The sequence below is a fragment of the Phyllostomus discolor genome, chromosome X (assembly GCF_004126475.2).
Source record: "Phyllostomus discolor isolate MPI-MPIP mPhyDis1 chromosome X, mPhyDis1.pri.v3, whole genome shotgun sequence".
NCBI lineage: Eukaryota > Metazoa > Chordata > Mammalia > Chiroptera > Phyllostomidae > Phyllostomus > Phyllostomus discolor.
In genome coordinates, this window is record NC_050198.1 from 10,256,160 (window position 1) to 10,281,446 (window position 25,287).

General features: G+C 40.4%; 1 protein-coding gene across 1 annotated transcript; it reads left to right on the plus strand.

Annotated features, from left to right (window-relative positions):
- Nucleotides 1-3,577: 3,577 nt before the first annotated feature.
- Nucleotides 3,578-21,960, plus strand: DDX53 (DEAD-box helicase 53). The gene is given in 8 exon segments (XM_028523420.1): nucleotides 3,578-3,662; nucleotides 20,295-20,322; nucleotides 20,324-20,675; nucleotides 20,677-21,055; nucleotides 21,058-21,225; nucleotides 21,228-21,624; nucleotides 21,626-21,665; nucleotides 21,667-21,960. Coding segments are annotated over 8 exon segments (1,743 nt in total).
- The last annotated feature ends 3,327 nt before the right edge of the window (nucleotides 21,961-25,287 follow it).

Sequence of the window (25,287 nt, forward strand, 5' to 3'; positions counted from 1 at the left end):
CAGACAGGAACTCAGCCCCAGTGCGGCACCTGAAGTTAGTTCTACTGTAGGCTCCATAGCAGGGATGTATGAGGTAAGTCCTGGATACCTAATACCTTGCCCTCACTTTTACTATTTTTCTTGATCTCGTAGGACTGAGTTTCTGCCTTGGGACCATGTACGAATTGAGCACTTGGAGCACTTCCCTAAATCGCAGCCCACTTGACCAGAACCCTAATTCTTTTCCAGACACTGAAGAACATCCTCTTTGCCTAGATGAATAGGCCATGGTGCCGCGAGTCTCCCTCTGCATGCCCCACAACCTCTCCCAAGGTTCGTTTGTTCAAAAACAGCCCTTAATGTGATAAACATACCATTACAATTTCACCCCTGCGCCTGACAAAAAGGTCCACAAGGGCAGGCAAAATGCACTGAGTCACTCCATCCACGCCTCATTGGTTGCATGTGTTCAGATGTTATTAAGTAAAAACAGCTCTTCATTAAGCAGACCCCAAACCACCTCTACTTTATGAAGTTATACTTCCTGAAAGTAACAAAACCCTATTTTTAAAAATAACTGTGTATTTTTTTAAAAGTTTCCTCTTGTATTTTATTCTTCATTTTTATTGACGTTATTGGTGTACCCCTGCTTAAACAAAATAATACGGTTCTCAGGTGCACAATTCCATGACACATCGTCTGTACACTGCAATGGAGTGTGTTCACCACCCCAAGTCAGGTCTCCGTCCATCGCCATTTATCCCCCCAGGACCTCCCCCACCTCCCTCATTAGCTTTAGGTGTACTTTTAAAAAAAACACCCTTTTCTTCAAAATAATTTGTTGTTCAGAATTATGCAGGCTACTATGCTTCCTAAAATTAAGTCAGATTTAGTATATGTTTGCCATAAATTACCATCTAATGCCCTTTGCCCGGAAAATATCCCTGAACTCAAGAAAATACTGCCCATGGGGCCTGCTTCCTTTCAGGGATCTGCATGGTCTCATTTCCAGAGGACTTCTAGTTTTACACATATTTACCAATGCTACAAGATCAGAATTACTTCCAGATAAAGAAATGCAGGGAGGCACAGCAGGGTTTACTGTGCCAAGTTTTGTCGTAACTAGCGTTTTAATACAGGACTTTTAATGTCCTCCTATTTCCTAAGCTGGATGACTTTCTGACACACAGGAGACATGTTGGAAATAGAAACATAAACAGGATCGATGGCTTTCCTTCAACAATAAACGAATTCTCCCTTTTCAGGGAAAGATAAGGCTGGATAGTGGCCTACTTTCATCAGGATATGCATTCCAATTAATGAAAGAAACTCCATGAAGAGAGATCACTGATGAGGTGCGCCTCAGAGCAAAAACCTCTGCTATCCCTTTTGCTAGAAGTTCCTTTGCATTTTCAATAATGTATTAGACTATATTATCCAGATCAGAATATTAAACAGTATTCATCATGTTATTGCTGTACTTTTTTTACTGAACTCTGGGGTCTCGATGTAAACAAACTTTTGAAAATATCAAATCCCCATGAGGTACTTTGCAGCTTGATTTCTCAGTGTCACGTTGAAACTTATTCCTAGAGCAACCCATTTCTTGGTTCCTTGAAAATATTTTGGTCATTAACTTTTGATTATCTCCTTTGCAACAAGGTCAAAAATTATTGGGCCATTACCACACTAAGGAGGATTGTTCAGTGAATAGTATATAAATTTTCATCTTCAAAATATTGATGGTTCTATCATGGCCCATAATACCACAGAACAACACAGTAAACTTATCTTTTAACTACCTTACTGTATTGTTCTCTGGATATTAGGGAGCATGAAGGAATCAAGTAATAACAGCCCCCCACGAACAGAATCTAAAACCCTGCAGCAGCTGAGCTTTTATGAAACTGTTCAGTTAAATGCTTTCCTTTGGAAAACAGATAACAAATGTGTGGCAACAACGCACTGCCTCCCCTCACCAACATGTGACGAACACCACAAATCAATCAGAGCTCTAATAATTAATCAATCCTTCTCACTTAGACCCTCTAGGCAGCTGTACCAGTTGACCAACGCGGATGCCGAGATGAAACCAGTGGATCCCTGCCTGGTTTTGGTACTGGGCTCTAGCATCTAGAGGTATTTCCCACCAGGCAGCTTATGGTCACTTCTAAGGCAAATGTGCTCAGTCCATAAAGTCAAAGTGATGGGTACATATGATCCCGAAATATTTCATCCAGTCAGGAAAATGTGAACTAAGGATTGCAAAGGTCCTAAGAAACTCAGTTTCATGGATTTCTCATCAACTGCAACATGTAAAACACAGCTCCAGCTCCACAATTTACAGGGTAAAAGTTCTCCCTGAACAAAGAGCATAACTTTCTCTAGAACAAGCTAAGCACACAGTCAGCATAATGTTTTTTTTACTGAATGAATTACTGAAGTTAACAATTCACTCTGAAATTTGAGGGGCAAGCCATGCCGCTTCTGCATAAAACAAATGAGTGAGAAGAAATCTCGTCCTACCTGAGGTGTACACAGTAGCTAAAAATGACAAATCTTCATCATTTTGTGTCTTTCTGTCAAGGAATGAAAACCTAATTTGGTTCCCTGATCTTTGAATGGTTGTATTTACAACATGAATTCACATCATGTCATAATCATTAGCGGTCTTCACCTTGAGATTTCAAACAGCCTGGATAATGCCTTATAAAAGAGCTCTCTGCTCACTCAAGGTACTCCAGAATCCACCCTGCCTTAGCTCCCATTGCTACCTATTGGCTGACATTGTCAAGAAGCGGGCAAATAGACAGAAAATGTGACTCCTTTGGACACCTATTCCCCTTAGTTCCATCCAAAAATTTTTGTTTGCAACACCATATTATCAAATAAAAAATTGTTTATTCTCTCTATCTACCTTTCTACAGTTTTCATTTTTCTCCTGTAGACATGATCTAAATCAGGAATTCCTAACCCTTTGGGGCAGTCCTAACAGTCCAGCCAACCAACTGATGGTGTGTAGTCTTTTGTTTCTCATTTCAAGAATGACACTTCCTATTGCAGAACAAACTTGCAATTATCTCCCTGGCCTGTCCATTGCTGCTTCCCTTGGAAATTGCATTTTCTATTTTTGACATCATCTGTGCTCTTAACAATTCCCGTGAATCTTTTTATGTGGTCCTGAAAACATGCCCCCCAGTTTTAGTGGAACACAGGAACACAGGCACATAAGGATTCCTTAGTACCTAAGGAATTAGATAGAGGCCTTTGCTTCTTTCCCACCTCTGCCTGCAACCATACACATCACTGATGCAATGTAGTATGATATGTGGCAGGTCGATACTGAATATGCGTCATTGAGATACTACTCTGTTGGGACAACAATTGCTCGGTTTAATCATTCAGCACATCGGAAGTTAACTGCAACTGGCACTGATGCCAGAACAAGGCATGGAGCTACCCTTCCTTGAGTTCACATTGAGATCACAGAGGGAACAGGGACTTCTTCCCTCTTGTCACAGGTCAGAGGGAACAATCAAAGAGGGCTGCTCTCTGCAAAGGGTCAGTCAAGTCAAAAAGCCAGCAGTGATCATCGATAATGACTGGTCAGAAAAATTATGACCCAGAGCCAGCTAGAATCCAGGAAGTCGGTGTATATGAAGAAGAGCTGCCATTCCAGCACAGTAGGAGAAAAAATAGATCTGGGTTTACTCTACACCAAGAGTCTGGGATTGAAAGTGACTTTTCTTGAACTTGTGGCCTCACTTTTCAATAGATAACCTGTATGTGATAAAAAAAGGCAAGGATGAGGTCAAGAGTAATGGACTGTGCAATTAATATCTGATTTATAAAACAGTTGATTGACATAACTAAATGCATACACACAAATAACACACATGGCAAATTTGGTAGCAACTGTAATTGATCCTCAAAAAATAAAAAAAAGGTGAAAAACCTAGCCAGCACTAGCTTAGTCTTTTCTTAGTGCTTGGGTGGATGATTCATTACTCCACCGCTGTGTTCTTTGTTTACTTACACAGCACTTTGGAATCACTTCATCTTTGTAACGGGGTTAATTAAACAGCTCTACAAAACTCTCAGTCTGTCATCAGTGGTTGACTATTCTCTAGCCCTTGCAGTGCCCCCTCAGCTCCAACTCTGTTCTCGGCTACAAGAAGGTTTTCTCTGTCAATGTACTACCTGCAAATATGATCGGCTAATGAACGCATGCTTGTCTCAGAATGGTCCCTCCCCCTGAGCAGTAACATATGACATGGAGTTCTCACCCTCCCTGCTCTGAATTTCCGAAGGAGGTAGAACACAGTCCAGCGCGTGTACTTTTCTAAAGAACTCCCCTGCAGAAATCACTGCCTCTGATTTTCTTGTCACAAAATCAATCCTTTGCTCAGGCTAGACTGAGCCTGCCATTTAGCCATTTCACACCCAATCCTGTATGAGCTACAGTAGCACGAATTTTACTTTTTTCAAAAATGATAATGGTAGAAAAAATGGCGTTCATTTCCATCTCCAGGATCAGAGAGTTCTAGAGCCCTCACTTCATCTCATCAGTCACTCAATGCACAGGGCTTCCTGATCGTCACCTGTCACCCCATGGGTCCTGAGAGGAAGTGTGACAAAGAAATTCGGAAGGTTCTCCTGAGTCATTTCTCACCTCAGTGGATGGGCAGGACCAGCAAACCCACAAAGCTTTTCCCAGAAAACCAGACACGCAGTGTGGGTTATTAATTCATTCTCTCTCAGCTCCTACCCAGCCTGCCCACCTCTTCCCTGGGCCAGTCTTCGATATGGGGGTTGGGACTCTGCAATGCACATTTCTGCTTTGCTGGCTGGAGCCCTATTAGTCTCTAGAAGGGACTGCAGGGCTGCAGGAAGGAGGGGGACTTGCTCCGTGCTGTCTGCTTCCTGCGAGCATCTCTCCACCAACGCCTCACTGCAGTGGTAGAGTCATCCGGTGTCAGCAGCTGAATGCAGTTTGCAGATTTTTCAACCCTTGTAGAACCCCTTTCATTACTGTCCCCCCAGAAACACCAATACCAGCCGTCCTCAAAGGTGTGCGTTTAACTTCACGGACATTCTGCTCTGAGGGGCTAAGTTTTAAGAATTTCAGCCTCTTGTTTTTCTTTCCCTAGCCCCGGATGTGGATGCTGTTTCCTGTCCTTTCTTCTTCCCCGACTCCTTAAGTATTTTCTTTTTCACTGTTTAGTGTGTCTTCCTCACCAATGTGACAGCTTGTTAACAATTATTTGTACATAGTTAAAGCACAGCAAGTCCTCGATAACACCATTTCAGTCAACATCATTTCATTATAACACTGATGAAATGGGGTTAGGAACTTCACTCTTGTTTATATCAATTAGCCTGTGGTAAAACTGGTATTTCTTATATGTCATTTCACTTAAAGCTGCAGAATCTATTGACGATGTTGAGTGAGAACTTATCATACTGGTGAGGTCTCTGCCTCCTCACTGGACCCTGACTGACATCCAGTCCTGAGAACACCCAGCCTTTACAACATGGAAGGTTTTCAGAAACCATCTGAACAGTCTGACTGTTACAAAAGCCCACTGAGCACTCAAACAGGTGAATTTCCCTTTCCTCGCCAAGGTGACATCCTCCAAAAAGTCATGACATTTAAAATAAGTATACTAACATGCGGCATCCAGTGATGTACAAAAATGCAAAATTATGCATACCCATCTGGGTATTGTGCCAGCCAGTCCCTACCAGACACCCCCATGCCCCACAGTAGACGTGGAAGCCTTACACCTTGTCTTCAATGGTGTTACTAGGAACATCCTGGAGCTGAGGCCGCCCCCTGCCTCCTACTGGCATACCCAGTCCCTATTCCTGAGCTTCCCCAAAACCCCTGCCAAAATCCCTTGCCAGTTTCCTTTCCTGGACAGCTGGAACCTGGTCTTTCCACTTGCTCAGGCTCTGCCTCAATCTCCACCAACTCCCCTGGAAAGAAAATTGCAACCCAGAGATTCCTGCTGTCAGAACCCCACCCACTGCCTGAGTCCTCTGGATAGGACGGTAGTCCAACTCTTAACATAAATTGACTGGAGCCTAAGACACTAAAGACACAGATTCTTCAGCTGCGTTAGTCCTTCCAGGGCCCTCAGGTCTCTGCCTGTACCCCTGTCCTTCCCTGCCCAAAGCTAGAAGCCCAGCAAGTCTGCCAACTAGAGAGACACAGTTTACAACAACACATCCCCTTCCAATCAAAGACTCTATTTGGAGGCACTGGTATCTGCAATGTGTGGCCATGAAAAAACGATCCACTTATGATCCATGTTGTTTAACAATTTCTGGGGAATATGATGAGAGTCTCAGGCAAGTGTTTTTAACACACTGGACTGGGGCCAGGAAGGCTCTAGGCATGAGCATGCATTGAATGAGGAGACACTGCCCCAAGAATAGAGCCACTCCCGAGCAGAGCCTTGCTGGTAGCTGAGACTCAAACAATACTCGGCTCACCTAAAAGACATATCCTCCTCTTCCTTAACCCATACCCGTCAGCTCTGAGACACCCAATACCATGATAATCTCTGCTTTCTTCCTATGTCCCTGAAGACCTTGAGGACAGGGCTTAGAATGAATGCTAACATCTGCCTCAAATTTCTTTATTGTTTCCTTATAATCTGATGTGTCACGCCACCTGTTTTGTACTTTTATTTTGGGAACACAGCCATGCTCATTTATTTGCATATTGCCTATAGCTGCTTCCTCACTAGTAGGGACAATGTAAGTCGTCACAACAGAGGTCGTGTGACCCACAGAGCTAAAAATAATCGCTATCTGGCTGTTATAGAAAAAAAAGTTTGCTGGCTCCTGTTGATAATCACTTGGGAATATATATTAACTATGTGACATGACGGATGTGTGAACTGACTTGATTGGGGTAATCATTTGACAATCTACTCATAAACCAAAGTATCAGATTGCATACCTTAAATGGACAGCATTTTATTTGTCTGTTATACTTCAGTAAAGCTGGAAAAAAAAACAGGAATTTGTTTATTTCACTAAATCTCTATGATAACTATCTGCTTTAGGAACATGGAGGGACATATAAAGCAAAGGCCTAAAAATAGCTGACCACATCTGAAGCCCTGGAAATTATTTCTCATTATTATTTCCTAGCAATCAGAGATTGCTCTGCCTACACACTGTTAAGAGTACTGTTAAGAACTCTAACGTGTTATTTCATATGCTCCTCACAATCATAACACATATTAGTTATTCTATTTTTACAGATGGGGAAATATCCTCAGAGAAGTTAAGTAACTTGAACAAGAACAAGTTTATATAGCCAATCATTGGTGAAAGCAGGATACAAATCATAAGATAATCCACTCTACAGGCCTTCTGAACTTCTCATGTGCTGAGAAATGAGCTGGTGGACCTTATGAAAATGCAGATTCTGAGTCAGGAGGACTGGGTTGGATCCCAAGATTCTGCCTTTTTCACAAATTCCCAGTATGGTTTTCAGACCATACTGAGTCGCACGGCAGTCATCATACTGCACCGTGCTGAATGGATTTAATTGAAAAACATTCCACCTTTCTGACAAGATCCAAGCTTGAATGAAAGAATTGGTGACCAAACTTAGACACAACAATTTAGTATTAGGAGCAGTAAGAAAAGCTAACATTTACTAACATGCTATTAGGTGCCCTTGATGTGAATTGTCTCATTTTACCCTCACAACCACCCTAGGAGATGAATATAATTTTAACCCAATTTTACAACAGAGGAAACTGAGACACAGAGCAGTTAGGTAACTTACTCAATGTCATACAATTGGTAAGTAGAAATGTTGAAACTCAAATTTCAGTCTATATAGTACAGTCCTCTGTTCACCCTACTGCATCTTACTGCACGTGGTCAGTTACACAACAGTGATGATTGCTGGCCCTGTCTGTGAGTGGGCTGTCAGGCCCTGTCTTTCCCAGACACTCCTACCTGGGCTCACCAAAAGGTGGCTCTTCCACGAGGTCTGATCACAGCATGAAATTTATTGGCAACCTTGGCCCACCTTCCTGTGGACTGGAATCAGCCTTGCTGTCATTGATATATATGGGCTCTACCTGACATAAGCCCCACCTCATTCATGGCCAAAGAGTGTATCCAACAAGCTTTCAGCTTGTTCCCTTCTGCCCAGCTCCCCAAAGTTACATTGGCAACAAAATCCCACCCTGAACAATAGCCTGCTTGGGGCCGTTCCTGACACCTTACCCATTACTCGCTTCTCAGAGTGGAATGATCGTAAGACTCTCAGACTGTGAGGCTGTCTGGAACCACAACAGCCTCTCATACCAGACACCTTGTACTAACAGCTGTGTGAATCACAGCTACAGGTTTAGGATGCCTTCATCTACCATGACACTGGACCTAGTCTAAGACAAACATGCTCTTTGAACTCTGCACATTAAAAAGGCTGCCTGTCTGTTGGCGGCATCCCCCAAGCTAGTTTCTTTCACCCCCAATCTCCCTTTCTCTCACCACTGCCTTTCCCCACCAGCCCATCCTTGAGGTCCCCAACCTGTCTGAGCTAGGACGGGCAAGCAGCCAACATTTTCCAGGTTTCGACTCAGAGCTGACATCCATGAAGTCTGCGCGATTCCACAAAGAGAATTCTCCTATCAAAGTGAGATGGTCTAGAAAATACCACTTGATGTTCTCCCTGAATGATCTGTAAATAGCCACACACACGTTAATTAATTTTCCGCCATACTTCACTGGGGTTGCAATCTTTTTCAGCAGGGACTCCATAATGAGAACAAAACTGTACCAAACACCATTTCAGCAAAAATTGAAAAATCAAAAGCCATAATATTTCTGAAGTAATAGCTATGTTGAAAAGAGTAAATGCCATCAAATGCATCTATTACTGAAGTGCTATAATGAGACTGACCGAAAAACAAGTTGCCAGATTAATCCACCCTTAAAGACTGTTGCCTTTTCTTCCAACGCTTTTCTACTCCTATCATTTAGGAACATGACTACACTCCCAAAGAGAAGCTTCAGTAGTTGTTAACACTGTCGTTTGTGTATCTCTTCCCCTACAACGATTCTTACTGAAGACTTAAGTCACCTGCTATCTCCCTCAGTAGTAATGCACACAGCAAAGAATTTTAGCATAAGCCCTTGTCCCAAATCCTCAGTTTGAATGGTTTTATCAACTACAAGCAGTTCCAAAGCCCCTGAGGAAGGCAATAAAAACTTCTGTCAAACCGGATTGCCTTTTTTATCCCAGATTATCACAACTGAATATGTTTATTGGGAATGGTTTCCGTTTCTTGCCTTCCCCATGTTTCCCCAGCCTATTGTTAATGGTCCTGGAGTGTAGTCAGGAAATCTGTTTCAATTTGCTTCGTGCAGCTCAAGAGTTAGCAGTGTGACCTTGGAAAAAAATAACAAATACCCGTGCCTCAGTTTTCTCATTTGCAAACTGTGTTGCTATTAGAGGGGAAAAATAAATGATGGGACTACATAACATGTAAGAAAGGGAACAAAGTACTTAGAAACCTAAGATTCGTGGAGTTGCATATATTAGCTATTTCAACAATTTGTTTAGATATAATTCACATACCACGCCATTCATGCATTTACAGGGAACAATTCAATGGTTTTTTTACACTTACACTTTTGATGCAATCACCATCATTTCAGAACAATTCATTACCCCAAAAGAAACTCTGTAATAGTCACTACCCATTACCCCTCTCACCTTACTCCCAAGCACACTTCATCTGCCACTTTCTCTATGTATATTTGCCTATTCTGCACACTTCATATAAATGGAATAATAAAATAGCGGTCTTTTGTGACTGACTTCTTTCACTTCAAATAATGTTTTCCAGGACCATCTATATTATAGCATTTATCAATACCTCATTCCTTTTTTATTTTTTGCTGAATAGTAATCCAGTGTATGAATTTAACACATTTTATTTATCCATTCATTACTTCATGAGAATTGGGGTTATTTTCATTTTTTGACTACCATTACTACTTCTGCCATTAACATCTATGTAGGAATTTTTGTGTGAACATGTTTTTATTTGTCTTGAGGAGATTCCTAAGAGTGGAACTGCTAGCTCACATGGTAACTTTACGGATTTCTTTTTATGGTAACTTCATGTTTAATATTTTGAAATACTGTCAAAATGTTTTCCAAAGTGACAGCACTGTTTTACATCCCTACTAACACTTTACAAGGGTTCAGATTTCTCCATCACACCCTCATGAACACTTGTTACCATCTGCCTTTTTCGTTATGGCCATCCTAGTTGATGTGAAGTCATATCTCACTGTGGATTTGGTTTCCATTACCAAGACTTTTGAGCATCTTTTCATGTGTGTTTTTCCTGTAGATTAGTTAAAAATTTTTAAGAATTCCATTTTAATTGATCTTTAGTGCTTTTGAGTGCATTATTTTATGGATTTTTGGTGGTTCCTCCAGGCATACTATTTATTACACATCCATGACTTATCAGTCTACTGGTATCATAACCGGGGTGGGGGACCCAAAAAATAGAATTAATTTATAAAAGAAGTATGTATATGCTCTTACATGTTTGAACTTCAGTCACCTTCAAGCACTCTCCATTTGATGCAATACCCCTATCAAGACATGTTTTCCACTGCTCGGTTTTAAAACTTGTCTATTTTGATGCCTTTTAGTGCTTCTGCTGTTTCTTGTTTCCCCACTTCTACATTGGCAAAATGCTTTCCTTTCAGGACGTTTTTCATCCATGGAAACAGAAAAAGTGACTCAGAGCAAGATGAGGTAAATTGGGAGGATGGGGTACGAGGGGCATCATCCCATTTTTGGTGAAAAACTGCTGAACAGGAAGGTGGGTTTTGCTGGAGTGGAGGGAGGGGGGGTGCAGACAACTGTAATTGAACAACAACAAAATAATTTTAAAAATAAAATCATGGTAGTTGTAAAACAAAACAAAAACAAAAACAAAACTGCTGAGCACTCAGCCTGGGGTGAGTAGGTTCACTTGTAAATCACTGATCATGAATGGACAACCACGGTGGAAGAGTCTTCAAAAAAATTCACTGAAGCCAAAACACAGCCTCTCAACAACAACGCCAGCTGGTACACTGATACAGATGGGTTCCTAGAACACTTATGTAGAAGGAGAAGTCTGTATGACAACAGGCCCACCCTCCAGAAGATAATTCCAGTTCTTTGGGTCACACTCGTATGTTACACTTCGATGAAGTATAGAAACTTTACCTTTTATATGTCCCTTTCCCCTCCCCAACTATAATTGTTTTAAATATTACATCTACCCACATTTAAAACCATGTCCGACATTGTTATAAATTTGCTTCAATAGTCGAACATAATTTAGAAAAGTCAAGAAGAGAAGGATACTTTGTTCTATTTAACCATATTTTGCTTATTGTTTTCTTTTCTCCTTTCTGATAGTCCCAAGTTCCTTCTTTATTCATTCCCTTCCTACTTAGAAAATGTGCTATAGCCATTGTTTTAGGTTAGTTCTGCTAGCAATAAATTACCTTCATTCGACAATATCTTTTTTATTTCAAAAATGGCTCATTAAATAAGCTCTTTATAATACAAATATGCATAATACAACTTTCCAGAAGTGGTACTTACAGCTTTTATACATACTTTAAAGTCTACACCCAATTTCCTGTAACAGTGCTATTATAAAATACCTCAACAAGTCTTTATTCGGATCCCCAATACTTTAATATACTTTATTGATTATGCTATTACAGTTGTCCCATTTCCCCCCGTTCACTGCCCTCCACCCTGCACACCCCATCCCACCCGCTTCTCCCCCTTTAGTTCATGTCCATGGGTCATACGTATAACTTCTTTGGCTTCTACATTTCCCATACTATTCTTACCCTCCCCCTGTCTATTTTCTACCTACCACCTAGGCTACTTATTCTCTGTACCTTTTCCCCTCTCTCCTCCTCCCACTCCCCTGTTGCTAACCCTCCATGTGACCTCCATTTCTGTGGTTCTGTTCCTGTTCTAGTTGTTTGCTTAGTTTGTTTTTGTTTTAGGTGTGGTTGTTAATAATTGTGAGTTTCCTGTCCTTTTACTATACATGTTTTTTATCTTCTTTTTCTTAGATAAGTCCCTTTGACATTTCATATACTAAGGGCTTGGTGATGAACTCCTTTAACTTCACCTTATCTGAGAAGCACTTTATCTGCGCTGCCATTATAAATGAAAGCTTTGCTGGATAAAGCAATCTTGGATGGAGGACCTTGCCTTTCATGACTTGGAATTCCTCTTTCCAGCCCCTTCTTGCCTGCAAGGTCTCTTTTGAGAAATCAGCTGACAGCCTGATGGGAACTCCTTTGTAGGTGACTGTCCCCTTATCTCTTGCTGCTTCTAGGATTCTCTCCTTCATTTTTACCTTGGCTAATGTAATTGTGATGTGCCTTAGTGTGTTTCTTCTTGGGTCCACCTTCTTTGGGACTCTCTGACCTTCCTGGACTTCCTGGAAGTCTATCTCCTTTGCCAGAATGGGGAAGTTCTCCTTTATTATTTGTTCAAATAAATTTTCCACTTGTTGCTCTTCCTCTTCTCCTTCTGGTACCTCTATAATTTGGATGTTGGAACGTTTAAAGATGTCCTGGAGGTTCCTAAGCCTCTCCTCAGTTTTTTGAATTCTAATTTCTTCATTCTTTTCTGCTTGTATGTTGTTTTCTTCCTTCTGGTCCTCTCTATTGATGTGAGACCCAGCTTTCATTCCATCACTATTGGTTCCCTATGCATTCTTCTTCATTTCACTTACTGTAGCCTTCATTTTTTCATCTAATTTGTGACCAAAATCAACTGGTTCTGTGAGCACCCTGATCACCAGTGTTTTGAACTGTGCATCTGATAAGTTGGCTATCTCTCGGTTGCTTAAAAGGATGGGTTCTGGAGCTTTCGTTTCTTGTTCTCTTTGAGCCATCTCTCTCTCTTTTTTTTTTTAAATTTTTTTGGGGGTGGGGGTCTGGTTGCACCTGTTACGTATGAGGGGCAGAGCCTTAGGTGTTCACCAGGACGGGGCAACCCAGTCGCTGGGTTGTGACGCTGTACGGGGGGCAGGGTCCAAGAGGGGACAGTGGCACTTGCTCTGCTCCCCGTCGGACCTCAGTCCCTTCTGCCGCTTCCCCTGAGCAAACTGGACCTCTCTCATGCCAATTCCTGTGTGGGTGGGCTTGTGTACGCCGAGGGACTTTCCAAGGACCTCTCCTGTGAGGCTGGGAGTCTCTCCCTGTGCCTCAAACCCCACAGGTGTTTTCAATCAGTGCCCCAAGGGTCTATTTCCCTGCGCTGGGATCCTGGGTTGCTCCCAGAGCCTTGCTTCACAATCACCTCCTCACTGGGTCTGCCGGTTGCCACCCCTCAACCGGGGCCTGCCAACTGCTGCTTGCGCCCCCAGGGTCCACCTGCTCCGGTCTTGCACACCCCGGATGCCTTACGTGCCCGGTTACAATGCTCTCTGCTCTCCTGCACCACCACCCTCGCCTGGCTGCTCGACTCCACCCCTCCTACTGGTTTGGATGAAGGTGTCTATGTTAACTTCTTGGTTGTCCGACTTCCATTCAGATCAATTTTCTGTAAGTTCTGGTTGTCATTCTGTTTCTAAATTGTTGATGTCTCTATCTTGGCTGTGCAAGAAGGCACAGTGTGTCTACCTATGCCACCAACTTGGCCGGAAGTCCCATTCAATAATATCTTGATCTTAACTTCATTTCTGAAGGTATTTTCTCAGAATATGGGACTCTGGGTTTATCACAATTTTCATTCAGCATTTGAAAAATATTACACCACTTCTGGTCTTTTGGCTTAAAAGAACACGTTTTGGGAGGGGCTTTATTTTTTACCATGCCTGTGGGTGCCTGAGTTGCAAGCTGCTCCAGCACCAAATCCAGGAAAATATAAGGGACACAAAGAGAAACCAAGGGAACTCTCCATTGTGTCATTTCCTCAACTTCCAAAGTCCTTTGCTTGTCTACCTTCTCTCCAGATTTTAGAGTCTCCTTGCTTATTTTATATGGAACATAAATAAGCAGGATGAATAGGGGGAAATGTACTTCCACCACCTTGACTAGCATCAGAAGTCTCCCCTTTCTGCTTTTTTAAAAAGGGGTCACTAGAAAATTTGAAACTGAATCTGTGACACATCACATTTCCATTGGATAGAGCTTCTGTACACCTTAGCTTTCTCACTTGCAAATGAGAAGGTTAAGAACAGATGCCCTCCAAAGTCAATCCTTTCCATCTCTAAAATCCCATGTTTCTAAGGATTATTGTTTGGCTTCTGCGTATAATGCAAATGATGTAGATAATACTGTTGCTCTTTCCACTTACCTACATCATAGCTATCAGAAATGAAAGAGTCTTGAAAAGCCCTTCAGATACCTCAAAATAGAGCCAAGAGATAATTGAAGGTTATTATTTTTTAAAAACAAATGTCAATATGTTAAAATTTCCATAGGAAATAGATGGTAAGCAAGAATTTCTCCAAAGGTGCTTATTGCAGGTGCTAATCAGCTCACTATATATATATTTTTTTATTGTTTGTGCTGAAAGGAGAATTAATTACCTCATTAGCCTCACTTTTTATATACCTAAAAAATGCATGCCCCCACTCTGTGGAGAATAAACTAAATTTGATACAGAAAGATTTAAGGGGTAGATAAAAATAGCACTCTAATCTTCTTGAAAGAACTCCCAGTACTCCCTCTCCCTCCTTCTAGAAAGACTTTCTTTTTCTGAAACTACTAATGAATGGTTCTTGTTTCCTTGTGATTCTCTCCCTCATCCTATCCTCCCACATATTTTTTTTCTCCCACACATTTTGAAAGACTATTACAGTTCATTTCCTTCCAATATTCACGATAATTCGTCTTCAAATGTATTGGCTCCTTCACAGAACAGTCCCAGTAACTTTGCCATGATATCCTGATTTCCTAGAAGCCTTGTTTAAAAATTAAGATGGTGCCTTTCAGACATCACTACTAGATGTCAAGTCCTCTCCCCAGCATACAAAGTTCTCCAGTGGTCCAGTAGTCTCTTATCCCAATTGCTTCAGATGCAATATGTGTTCCCCCATTACTCAACAACAAGGGCCTTCCTAAAAGTCATTGGTGGTTTCCTTCCCCACATTCAGTAGTCCATTCACCAGGCCTTCTCAACGTGTTCTCTTCCCTTATTTCATGCTATAATGCTCTCTTCTGATTCTATTAAATATTTCTTGTTTCTTCCCTTGGCTTCCTAACCTGTTCTTGTTATCTAATAATATGAACTCTCTGATTCCTTAAGCTGTTCTTAAACTTCGCTTTCGATACTCTATTTCTGGGGAAGAATATCCATTTTCAGTTTCAACTACAGCTTCTGTGCTGATGATGCTCCTATCTTGCTTTTATATTCTCATAAGAACTACAGTCCCAAATCTCCAGTCCTACTTAGCATTTCTGCTCATATGTCCCCACCACACCACAAACCAGATATATGTGAAACCAAACTCTTCTCTCCTTACAAATGACTTCCCCTCCAACTTTCTTGTCAAATTGCTCCAAGATTCTTTCCTTCAATGAGTCTCCAAACATATAAACTTGAGTTAGCTCTGATTAAACACTCCTTTTATTCCATCTCCAGAATCAGGCACCAAATCTAGCATGGTTTCCCCTGCAAACAGGAGTGTAGTGGAGGGGGAAAGGCCTTGGAGCAGATTAGACTTGTTTAAATTTAGCTAAATTATTTACCATTCCTTTGCATGAAGTTGGATATGTTATGCAACATCTCAGTTTCAGTGTTTTCACATGAAGAAGGAAAAGAAATAATTATACGGAGCTCTATGATGATTAAATGCAATAATTTAATAATTGCATCTTCAATGTACATCATGTGGTAGGACTAAAATACATGTTCATTGCTACTTGGGTCCCTTCTCTTCCTAGCTCTTCCTTTCTCTGAGTTACCACTGCCACAGTGTTGAAGTCTCTCATCCTAATGTATTTAAAATATGACAAATACAGCCCCCATTCTTTACTTCACTGCATCTTGCTATCTTCCTATAGACCTGCTTCCCTAACGAATACGGACAGTATCATCTGACTCCTTTACTCAGGCTTCACTCCCTTTCTATGGCGTACACATTTGAAACTTCTTCGATTGTCTTTAACATTCTTGATGGTTCCTTTTTTGTTTCCCCTGAGCCAAACTATTTTTCTGCATTCCTCCTTTCTCCCTAATATGGATCTTTTGTTCTAGTCCTGCAGACTACCCTGATCTCTTTCCCAAGGCCACATTGGTCTCTTCCCCTGAAATGGTAGCAGCCACCTGCTTCTAACTTCACACCTCCTAGTGACAGATCAGATTTACAACCCTCATAGGTCTTTGCCTCAACTCTCCAGCCTCCCAGTCCTCCAGCCCTTCTTGCCTGCCATCATGATTAACGCCTAATAGCATTCTGAATTGTGTGTAATTTCTACTGTGATACATGAGTGCTTATAATTCCTTTGGTTTCACATACCAGTAATATATCAAAACCAAATCTGGTTATTTGCATTAGTTTTATTTCTTTTGCCGTAGTAAAGATCTTTGAAAATCATTTACAATCTTCATTGCATTTTTAAAAGAATATTTTACAGAAATAGAAGAGCATGATGTTAGAATTGAAAAGCTTAAATTGAATAAATTTAAATTCACGTTTTAAAATTCTTTTATTATTCTTATCCTTATTCTTTTCATTGTGATGTGGACCAGAAGAAACTATGAGGGAAATTCTTAGACAGGCATTTGGGAACTTCCATAACCATCTCTATATACCTATTGTTTCTCTAACATGGGTAATTGGGACTTACAGAGTCCTACTATGAATCAAGTAGTGTAATGATGTGCTTGTGTCTGTGTGTATGACACAGATATCAGTGTGTCATTCTACACATAGCAGAGCCAAGGCATAAGAAGCTCAAAACTTGCTGCAACAATCTACAACCCAAGTTTATTGTGAGGAACTACATCAGGCATACATAATGTAAGGGACATTATATATAAGATACCTGACAATTACTTCTCAAAATTGGCAAGGTTAGGAAAAAGAGGGAAATATGGAGAAACTGCTAAAAATCATACATGACAACTAAATGCAATGCAATGTCCCAGAATGGATCCTGGAAGACAAAAATACCTTAATGTAAAACTGGTGGTAGAAAGTCTAGAGATTGTTTAATATTGATGCACCAATGCTGATTTCTTTTATTTGACAAATGCACCATGATAATGTGAGATAAGTTTGAAGAAAAAAACCCGCTTGAATAACATATGGGAACCCCTTGTACTATCTGTGTATCTTTTCTACAAATTTACAATTATTTTGTATAAAAAGTTTAATTAAAACATTAAGGAGATTCTATTGGCAAATTCCTTGGGAAATTTTGGGTTAAATAATGCCCAACTGAGTTTCTCAATTCCTGTAACAGAGGTTTTTTTTGAGATACCTAATATGCATTGTGACTGTAACAAAAGGAATATAGGATATCATATTTCTCAACATATTTGGTCAGCAACCTTTCTTTCTTCAAAATCCAGTTTTCCAAAGGAGTTTCCATAAAGCTATCAGCTGATTTCTCAAAAGAAATCTTGCAGGCAAGAAGGGGCTAAAAAGAAGTATTCAAAGTCAAGAAGAACAAGGACCTACATCCAAGAATACTCTATCCAGCAAAGCTTTCATTTAGAATGGAAGGGCAGATAAAGTGTCTTCCAGATAAGGTAAAGTTAAAGAAGTTCATCATCTCCAAGCCCTTATTATATGAAATGTTAAAGGGACTTTTCTAAGAAAAAGAAGAATATAAAAATCTATGAACAGTGAAATGACAACAAACTCATAAATATCAACAACTGAACCTAAAAAGCAAAAACAAAAACTAAGCAAACAACTAGAACAAGAACAGAATCACAGAAATGGAAATCACATGGAAGGTTATTGGGGTGGCGGGAGGAAAAATGGAGGGGAAAGGTACAGGGAATAACAAGCATGATTGTAGGCATAAAATAGACAGGGGGAGGTTAAGAAAAGTATAGGAAACAGAGAAGCCCAAGAACTTATATGTATGACCCAAGGATATGAACTAAGGGAGGGGATGCTGGAGGATGGGGAGGCACAGGATGGAGTGGGGAGAAAGGGGAGAAAAAAATTGGGACAACTATAATAGCATAATCAATAAAATATGCCTTGAAAAATGTTTAAAAAGCAGCTTCCCAGAAAAATGCTGACACAGAGAAGGTTTTTACCAATGTTTCACAGATTTCTACCCAATATCTGACCTTGTTCAAATTTTAATCAGCAAATTTTGCTGAAGAAAAATGCCATGAACATGCAACTGGCAAGAGACTTAAAACTGGAAGACACTCTGATGAATGAGAAAAGTAGCATTAAAGTTACATTAATAGGCTGCTTCAAGCCCTGGCTGTTGTGGCTCAGTGGACTAAGTGCCGACCTGCAAAGCAAAGAGTCACTGGTTCAATTCCCAGTCAGGGCAAATGCCTGAGTTCTGGGCAAGTTCCTCAGTAGGGGTCAGAGATGCAACCACACATTGATGTTTCTCTCCCTCTCTTTCGCTCTTCCTTCTTTTCTCCCTAAAAATACATAAATAAAATCTTTTTAAAAATAGGCTACTTCAATTGACTAAACTTAACAGGGTGAGTATAAAATGATAAATACATAGCCTACTTTCATTTATACTAAGTAAAAATAAAAAATCAACCATGTAAGTATAGGATGAGGAAGGACACACTCAAGTGCCCACCATGTTCCTCTGAGAAGCTGTGTGTTACGCCCATAGGTAAAGTTAGTAGAACTGCTATGTTTGGTGAAAAGGACCTTTATAGTCATGTTAAGCCCATCTCTACAGATTTGTTGTGTTTAGTTCTATGTGCCATATCAGAAAAGATCCTCAATGGATCATTTCTAAAGGAGAAGGAACAGGATAATGTGTATCTCAGAAACCATATCATGTCAAGAAATGGTTTTCAAAAGAAGGAATTTAACCCTGATGAACGCAAAGGGGATTTGACATTGGCCCTAACATATACAAGGAAACAAGGAGAATCGAACATATTCTGTGTAATTTCAGAAGTCAGAAGGAGGACCTAAGGAAATGGGGGGTGGTATACTCTAGTTCAACACCATCTTTGCAACCATTAAAGTGCCTCAAAAAGGAACAGATATCGTTGAAGCAAAGTGAACTCCTAGCATCTGAGACTGTTTAAATAGAAGCTGGATATCCACTTGCTCGGACTGCTGATGAGTTGACTTCTACATTACCCCTACTACATGACTTGTACGTATCCTTCCAGTCCTAAGGTCTGTGAATCTATGAAGCCACAAGGAAGGAAGAAAAGTAAGAGGTACTGAGAAAATTAGCAAACTATTGAAAACACTTCCTTAGGTACCTCAGACTCACTGTACTTCTCCTTTAAACAGCTTCCCTGCAACAATATCTAGAAACTGTCTAAACAAATGCTGGAGTTTAGCCAAAGAATCAGTGCCAAATGCCAACCCCAAGTGTGTACCTAACAGACTTCGGATGATATAATTTAGGTTACAATAAAGGACAGGAAATTGAATTTATCTAGACCAGGTAATGTTACACACACAAAAAAAACTTGCTGAAACAAACAAGCTGATTTTTAAAATCCACTATTGTTTCCTCCTATGGAAATAATTGGCTAATTAAAAAAAAAAAACTCTATGTATAAGTACAAGCCCTCCTTAGAGTTTACTCCCAAACTGAGCCATAACTAGTCAATGAGGTGAGTGACTGAGGCACCTATGACACCCATGCTAAGGGAACAGCTACTCTCGATGTCCTATGAAGGTCTATGGGCTCAGGACCTGAGAGTGAGTGTCACTTTACATTTCTTCAGAGGTACCTGCCTACCTTGCCGTAGTCCCAGAGCTGTGATTGGTCAGGTCATCAAAGCCCCACCCTGACAGCACAGTAAATGGTATAGCCACTTACCTAAAGCACAATTTGGCCTGTTGCTCAAGAGCCTAAAGAGAAAGAGACCTCAGGTCACATCTCTCAACACAAGGTAGGCTGTAGGCAAGAGGTCTGTACAAACTCAACCATGCCAATGGCTTGGGCCCCAGGGTGGAAGAGGGTGGAGCAGACTCTAAGGGACCTCAGGGCAGGCAGGACCTGCAAAGATGACAAGGGAGGCAGAGGCAGCAGAGGTAGGGACTGGGGCAGCTCGTCTCGCCATGTGGAGCCTAGGGCCACTGGCCCCTGAGAACCTGCTCTTGCCTTTATATTAAAAAACTGTGACTGGTGCAGTGATTGGTCACGGCACATCAAAAATAAAGGACATCCAGAGTGTGACAAACACCAAAACACAGATCATAAGGGGTCATCCCAACCCAGAGGTAAAAATTTTAGGCAGCAAGGAGATAAAAGCCAAGGCAAAGCAGCCATAGGAACTGTTGTTTAAAAACAAGAAAGAAGTTACAATTCAGAATACAGTGTGGATAATGCTGCATTCCTGACCCTCTGTTGGAAGAGACTTAATCACAGACAACATTCGTAGAGAAGTCTGGCCATTGATAGACTGGGATCAAATTAAGGCAGAAGTTGCAGACTGAGAAAAAAGTCAATGGGCAGATTTACCACCAATTAAAAAAGAAAAACTTTTACATAGAATCTGAATCAAGAAGTTCACTGTCTCAAGTGGAGGTGAGCATCTGGAGAAAGGAAAATTTCAAGGTATTCTGTGATGACTTGAACATTGGTGAAAAACGTGCTTTCCCCAAGCCAATTTGTAAATTTGAAGATGCTTTCCAGAATTATCCTGACTTGATGAAAAACATTTAAAAAGCAGGATTTCAAGAGCCAACAACACCAATTCAATCATGGGCATGGCCAGTTGTTCTACAAGGGACAGATCTTACAGTAGTTGCCCCAACCAGAACAGGAGAAACACTGTCTTCTTTATTGCCTAGGTTTATTCATGTCAGTTCCCAACCAACACCTAGAAGACAAAGCACAGGACCTGGCCTGGAGTCCTTACACCAACAAGAAAATTAGCACTCCAGGTGGAGAGTGAATGTTCTAAGTATTCATATAAAAGTCTTAAAAGTATTTGTATATATGGTGGTACAGATAAAAAAGAACAAGTAAAAAACATCGCCAAAGGCATAGACATCACTATTGCGATCCCTGGGCAACTGAAATGAACAACTTTGTCAACCTAAGAAACATCACCTACTTAGTCTTAGATGAAGCTGATAAAATGCTAGATCTGGGATTTTAACAGCTGATAATGAAGAGTTTATTACGTGTGCACCCAGACCGGGAGACTATTATGACAAGTGCAACTTGGCTAGATACCATTCGTCGACTTGCACAATCTTATTTGAAAGAGCGTATGATTGTTTCTGTTGGTTCTCTAGATTGAGCTGCTGTAAATACAGTGAAGCAAAATACAATTGTTACTACAGAAGAAAAATGATCTCCTGTCCAAAAACTCCTATACTGCCTGGCATCCAGAGACAAAGTCATCATGGTTGTTAGCAGAAAACTTGTTGCTGATGACTTATCCAACAATATAAGCACCCAAGGCCTATCTACAATCACTGCATGGAAACAGAGAACAGAGTGATTGTGAGCAAGTCACTGGATAACTTTAAAAGTGGAAATGTTCAAATACTGATTGCTACTGATTGCTACCGAGGTCTTGATGTTAATGATGTCACACACATATGTAATTACAATTTCCCACAGAATATTAAAGAATATGTACACAGAGTAGGGCGTCCTGGAAGAGCAGGGAAGACTGGCATACCCATTACTCTTGTGACTAGAAATGATTGGAAGATTGCTCCTGAACTGGTTAAAATTTTGGAAATAGCAAATCAAAGTATCCCTGAAGTTCCTGTAACAATGGCTGAACAATATAAATAAATGAACAAATAAAGGACACAGGAGAAAACTCAAATACATCTCAAAGAAAACCCAAGGAGTCTAATTGAGATCTATGTTGAAAACACTTGTAGCAGGCAACTGGAAGATTCCAGATATTTTAAAGATGCGCAGTATCCAAGACACATAAGGAAGTATTGGAAACATACGGGCAGTTTAAAGACAACCAATTCTTAAATAATACCATTAAGCTTTAAATACTGTATACTCTCCTCAGTACAATCAACACTGTTTTTAAAATGAGAGAGTGAGAGATTATGTAGAGGGGAAAACAGATGTTATACGTTGGTTAAAGTTTAGATTCTATTATAGCCTTCCATGTGCATCTGTGTCTTCTCTACAGACTTGGCAGTAGATAACAATGGTGCTTTCCTTGCTTTAAAATGGTTGCACTGAATTGAAAGAGTTTTCATCAAGTTTTTCACAGTTCAAATATTCCACTTTCACCCGGTGGTCAGTGCCACAACAATGCCTACAAATATCTCCATGATAATTCCCCAATTATTTTAATTTTTAAAAAAATAACTGTTAAATCTAGACGATTCCAAAATTCTATCTGTTTTTGATAGATGTGACTAAAGAGCAGGGTGTCTAACTTAGTGGGAATCAGATGCTCATACAAAGTCTGTTACTAACCGTTGGTGACAAATTTGGGGGTGGTCACTTGCCTTCAGAGGTCTCACTTTCTTCACTAATAAATTTGGGTGGTAGTATTAAGTAATTTTGGGGTCCCCTTCCCCTCTAAATTCTATGATATTATAACCAAAATCATGTGCCCCAGCCTTGTATCAACACTTTATTTTCTAATCTAGAGAAAAAGCAAATCCTTATGTAATAAACTGAACAATGAAACACATTTTAATAACCAGAATAGTGCATTTTGCTTTTCTATTGATTTTTGTGATGTGACTCACAGATTGTCTATTTTCTTTTCATCAGATTTTATTTTTCAGTTTGTCTTGAAAAGGTCAAATCCAGATATATACTTCAGGGAAAAAATGTGAAAGAAAAATGTATCTTATATACTGGGCAAAACAGTAAAAACAATCAAATGACACTTTTGCCATAGGAACCCATTTTAGCAAAACTCCGAATTTATAATTCTATCTCTTATGCCTTCTTAGATGCAATATGCATCTTCTTATATTGCAAAAAGAAATCCCCACAGTGATGCCAAATTTAAAAATTCAGTGTTTTTTAAGAACATTAAAATTAGTTAAGCCTTAATACTCTGGCAAAATGAAAAAAATTAATGCAAAAATCTTTCTTCCCCAGCATGCCTAAGCTGTGATGACAATGAGGAAGTCAGAAATTAAGTGAAATAAAGAGGAAAACACTCGAAGTGTCTGAGATTTAAAGTCTGACTTCAAAGGTTCTTTATATAGGCCTCAATATCTCTTGATAAAATTAATAACAATGGTTAACATTTTTTTAGTGTTTTTGCTTATAATCTGTAATCTTTATTTAAAAACTCACTGAAAAGGCAATCTTATGCCCATTTTGCAGAGGATGAAACAAGGTCAGAGGAACTAACTTACCTAAAGTCCAAGACAGTATGCTTGTCTTGAGGTTGTCCCCATGTCCAGATTTAGTGAAACAGAGAGGTATGTGCAAATTTACTCTAACGCAAAGCAGTCTAGGCCTAACCTGTGGCAGCAGCTCGAATGGCCTGTTTCTGTTCACTCAGAGGAGAAATGATGGATATTTAGCAAGCTGGAATATATGCTGTTTGCCAGAACTCCTCCTTGGGGCAATGCTGTATTTGTTAGAGAGAAAAAATGGAACAATGAAGCCACTTGAGATAGACTGGGAGGTTCCTCAGCCATGTTCAACAAACAACTACAAAAATTATCACTCAATGTCTAGTCTATGAGTAAGAAAAGGCGAGAAACATACATTTCTACTCAAAGAAAAGGCAAAAAGACTTACACTGTATGGGGATATGTAAGTAAAGGTAGAACAGTGGCTCTCCACCAGGGCTATATTTGCCCCCCTCCAGATGTTTAACAACACGTGGAGACAGTGATGGTTTGTTCAGTTTAAGGGGGTGGAAGATGCGGTGGCAAGGCCCTACTGGCACTAAGTAGGTAGACACCAAGGATGCTGCTAAACAGACAGCCCCAAACAACAAAGAGTTATAATTAGGCCCAAAACATCAAGAGTGCTAAGATGGACACTCCATGAGAAAGCAAAAGCAAAACAAAACTAGGTGGATAGTAACCAAGACAGGACTTCAAAAGACAAAATATAGGATTTCAAAATTATATCTCGTGGCGTACGCAGAGTAAAATCCTACCACTTTCCTATTCTTGCTTTCATCTATTATCAGTGGTTCTCTCCCGGGGCCAATTTTACGAGTGTCTGGACAGAGATTTGGTTCTCACAACTCAGGGGAGGAAGGGAAGAGTCCAATGGTGCTGCTAAACACCCCAAGATGCACAGGACAACCCCTCAAAACAAATAATTATGTGGAGGTTACTACTGCTATAGTTGAGAAACCTCACAACAGATTAAGCACAACACCCACGGCAACCCAAATTCAATTGCAGAGAAACCAAGAAGGAAGTTCAGCCAGGAAAACAAAAGGAGGATGTTTATTTCTTATGCACTGTTCTATGTAAAACCCTCCACCAACTTTCCCGACTTTGTTGTATCCTATATCAATGAGTTTCAGAGTTAATTTTACCTTCTAGGATACATCTGGCAATGTTTGTGCACATTTTTCCATTGTTCTACTGAAGCGGCAGGATTGCTATGAGTATCCAGCAGTGGGTTGAGGTGAGGGGTGAACATCTTATAATGCACAGGGCAGCACCCTACAAGAATGGATTTTTCAGCCTAAAATGTCTATGGTATCAAGGTAAAGAAACTGCGGTTTACATCTATCGACAAAGTTTTTGTGAGTGAAATGCTTTTTAGGAACTCAAAGAAATACTGAGTTCTGCATCCAAATTGGAACAGTGTGACGGCAGGGCACCAAGCACAATTTGACATGGGAGACAAAGTATGAGGATTCGGCTGACCTCAGACTCATTGCTAATAAAACGCTTAGCATGGTGATTCACATCCAGGCGATCCTCAACAAATGTTCTATCCCTTCTGCCCTACCGCTTCCATCACCCATTATATAATGCTTGGTCACAATTCTGGAAGCTGTTACTCACACTCTTTCCCCCAGCTGGAAGGCTCGTTATCCTTCCTCTCTCCCTGGTCAACTCAGATTCATCATTCTGGGTCTAGCCAAAGGGCCACATCTTCCTTAAGATCCTATCTGCTATCCTCCATTTCAAAATTCCTATAGGTCCTGTT